We start from the raw sequence: 4,209 nt of genomic DNA on the forward strand, positions 1-4,209 counted from the left end.
AATTATTCTCAAATTTTCTTTGTAAATTATTCAATATTTTCAATTTAACGATTAATTTATATCAAGATCATGATCGTAAGAATTAAACATGTAAACCAAAATATATTATTTAATAATATATATTTATATAATAAATATATATTATTATATATATATAATATATAATATATTATANTTTTATATATATAAAACATAATAGGTTATATTTTTTTATCGACGAAAAATTTCTTTGAGAGTGAAATCAATTCCTAAAATTTTTATATTTTTTGAATGGGAATTCTTTTTATCAAAGGTGATATAACATTAAAGTTTTTTATTTTTCAATATTATATCTTGTATCATTATAAAATTATATTTAAAAAAAAACGCATTGAAATTTTGAATATTGAGATTTTTTAAATTAATATTCAATAAAAAAAATATATTATTAATATTCTTCATACTCGCAAATTTTCATTAAAAATAAAGAATTATAAAATTTAAAAATTCAAAAAGTTTCTTTTATTTTTAATGAAATTTTATAATTATATAAAATATTTGTAGAATATAATGGGTATATATGAATATACAACTTAACGAAATATATCATTTTAAGAAAATGAAATCAATATTTAAAATAAAATTTCAATATATTTTTCAGTTTTTAGATTAATATTGTAATGATAAAATATGACAAAAAAATAAAATTTTAAATTACAAAATATTCAAAATACTCTATCATTTCCGATAAATAGAAATTTAAAGCAAAATATAAAATTTATATTCAAAATATGAAAAAATGTTCAAATTTTAAAAATTTCATTTGTTTTAACAGATTTCTATTGAGAAAAAAATGCTAACTTATTATGTTTTAACTTATTATACATATAAACTTTCATTCAAAAATAAAATTTTCATAAATTTGATTCCTTTAAGATAGTGTTCAAATAAATATTTTCATGAAACACTGTACATACATGATTGATAAGCGATATCATTTAACATTTAGTCAGATTGTCTGGCTCAGTCTTTCATAGTTATTAGTTGGCGTATGATGATATTGTACAGTGATAGATCGATTTCACATAAATACTTATTTATAATCAAATTATCGATTACGAAAAAAGATATACATTTCTTAAATAATTTATTGTGAAGGAAAAAAAAAATATTTCATTCATCAATATTGATCAAGATTAATCTTAATAAATTTCTCGAATAATATATTTATAGATTGAAAAATTATAAAAACGTAGTTATAAAATTAGTCTATTGATATTTTTTTATAAAATAGAATTTTATTTTGGATTAATTAACAATAATATTTTTAAAATTGGAAAACTTAAGTAATCTATTTTTCATTTTCTATAATATATATTTTATTTTTTTATTTTTATTGAAGTCATAAAAATAAAAATTATTTCTCGAAATAAATTCTCATAAAGATTCTATTAAGAATAATTACAAAAGAAAAAAAAAATTTCTGTTATTATTTCTTATTACAGAATTTATTTTTTAATATTCCAAATGCCATCAACTCAACATCACCTTCAAAAGAAATTAGGATGCAAAGAAGAAAGTTGATGAAGACTGAAGATCAATCTCTATATAATTAAAATTTTTAGACAAATTCATGAAAGTGAATTGAAATGAAAATATCTTCGGATAAAGAACAAATATCGCCCATCATGTATCAAGGACTAGAAGATAATTGCAAGAAGAATAATTTGAAGAATCGTAGATTAACAGAAACAGATGATTTTTTAATGGCTGATGGAAGCTATCGTAGTACCGAGACAGAATATGTGCCTCGTATCTCATGGTCGAACCTGATAGGATTACTTTTTGTACACATAGGTGGTCTGTACGGATTTTACCTCATCTTTGTTGAAGCCAAACTCTCTACCACGTTATGGAGTAAGTATATTTAAAATTGTTTAGAATAAATATTTTTAATATTGCCATAAAAAAATTCATAAAATTTTAAAAATAAAGCATTCACAGAAATTAATAATGAATTGAGATTGAAATTGAAAAGATATATTTTATTAATAGGATATTAGAACATTTGTATTATTGATAATTGATTATATTAACTGATGTTATTAATAAAATATTGTATAGAGATGAAAGAAAAACACTTGGATGAAATATATTTTTAAGTTGCTATTTAATCCAGTCAGAAATTAAAATGATCAATTCCATTTTTTTAAAATTCTAATTTCATTTTATTAAATACTATTTAATTTTTAATTAATTAATTTTATGTAATTAAAATTGAAATTCTATAATTTTAAAGAAGAAAAATAAATGAAAATCTAAAAGAAAATTTTCAGATTTAATCAATTTCTAATTAAATTTTCCAATTTAGAATTAGAATATTGTTCTTATTTTTAATTAACTATTGATTTTTATATGTTTCGTGGATATCAATGTTTTATATATAATTTAAATAAGTAATTGAATAAATTACAGAATGAAAGACAACTATCAATAAACTAAATTTGTTCTTCACTTTTCAGAAATTAATTCATATTATTCAAATTAATAAAAAAAAATATATCTCATTGTTATATAAAATATTTCCTCCTTGAGATTATAAAAAATTAAAAATTTAATAATCAAATTTTCATATATAAACAAAATGATGATTTCATTAAAATTTCAATGATATTTTTCATGAATGAGCAATATATTAAAAAAAAAAATTAATTAAGAAAAAAAAAATTATAAAAATTAAAATATTAAAAGAATATTACATTAAAAGATTAAAAATTATTAATTATATTAATAATATATTAATTATACATTGTTGATTAATGATTATAACTAAAAAAAAATAATGAAATAATGAATAAATTATAAATTGTTAAATCATTATTTTAAAATAATATATAAGTGATTTTAAAATAGTATATAAACGGTTAATAATACAATAAAAATTCGATGTAATTTATACGCTATTAAATTATATTACTAATACTTTAAAATATTATGTTATAAATATTATAATATAATTAATTAATTAAATTTTTTTATATATCTATATATATACATATTTATTCAATGAATTACAAATATATATAAAAAAATGTAATATATATATATGCATATAATGTTTAATATATCAAACAATATTAATAATTGCATTTATTTATTATATTATATAAAATTCTTTTCTCACGAAATTTATCGAAATTATAAATATATATTATCCATTCTGTTGCAGTGTTTATTACTATTTATACTACCGGATTCGGCATAACTGCAGGAGTACATCGATTGTGGTCTCATAGGGCATACAAAGCAAAATGGCCACTTCGATTACTTCTAATATTCCTCTTTACCATAACCGGACAAGTATATGATTTTTTTATTACAATTTAATCAATATCTACAAATTGATTAAAAATTAGAAATTAAATTTTTTTAATAATTTTTAAAAAATTAATTTTTGAGAAATTCAATAATATAGAAATTAAAATATAAAAGTATTCAAATTTTTCGAAATATAAAATATGAATCTCTTTCGTTAAAATTTAAAAACTTCAAGTCTTTAATAAATATGTATAAATCTCGTCTATAGAAAGATGTATACAGATGGGCATTGGATCATAGAGTGCATCATAAGTATAGTGAAACTGACGCAGATCCTCATAATGTTAAAAGAGGTTTTTTCTTCGCACACGTAGGATGGCTTTTTATAACTCCGCATCCCGATGTTGTTTCGAAACGAAAGACAGTGGACATGAGTGATTTGGAGGCCGATCGACTTGTCATGTGGCAGAAAAGGTGGCGTTCTAATCAATAAGAAACTAATTTATCAAATAATGTCAAGTTTTAACAAGGATATATTCATTTTTAGATATTACATTCTTTTGTTCCCTCTTTTAACTATTGGACTTCCAGTTGTCGTACCTTGGTATTTTTGGTCAGAATCCATTTGGACATCTTTCTGGGTGAATTTTAATTGTCGTTTCTGTATTACTCTCAACATAGCCTTTTTTGTAAACAGCGTGGCTCACATATGGGGTCAACGACCTTATGACAAGTGAGTTATCTTTAGTTTTTAATTTTTTGTTGAATTACAAACAATAATATGATAGATATAATAATAATAATAATGATATTGATGATGATGATGATGATGATAATAGTAGTAATAATATGGTAATAATAATAATAATAATAATAATAATAATAATAATAATAATAATAATAATAATAATA

At 19.6% G+C, this 4,209-nt stretch overlaps 1 protein-coding gene across 2 annotated transcripts in view; it reads left to right on the forward strand.

Moving 5' to 3' along the window:
- The window catches only part of LOC102670869 (acyl-CoA Delta(11) desaturase), a 15,219-nt gene that overhangs the window by 9,484 nt on the left and 1,526 nt on the right, over positions 1-4,209 (forward strand). Inside the window, exons 2-5 of one of the 2 annotated variants that reach the window (XM_006624854.2) lie at positions 1,485-1,896; positions 3,209-3,339; positions 3,566-3,771; positions 3,845-4,030. In XM_006624854.2, the coding sequence (XP_006624917.1) occupies positions 1,629-1,896; positions 3,209-3,339; positions 3,566-3,771; positions 3,845-4,030 (791 nt within the window). In that variant the 5' untranslated portion in view covers positions 1,485-1,628. The remainder of the gene's footprint in view (positions 1-1,484; positions 1,897-3,208; positions 3,340-3,565; positions 3,772-3,844; positions 4,031-4,209) is intronic. The other variant, XM_006624855.2, reaches the window with a different exon arrangement.

The sequence above is a fragment of the Apis dorsata genome, unplaced genomic scaffold (assembly GCF_000469605.1).
Source record: "Apis dorsata unplaced genomic scaffold, Apis dorsata 1.3 scaffold_1164, whole genome shotgun sequence".
Classification (NCBI taxonomy): Eukaryota; Metazoa; Arthropoda; class Insecta; order Hymenoptera; family Apidae; genus Apis; species Apis dorsata.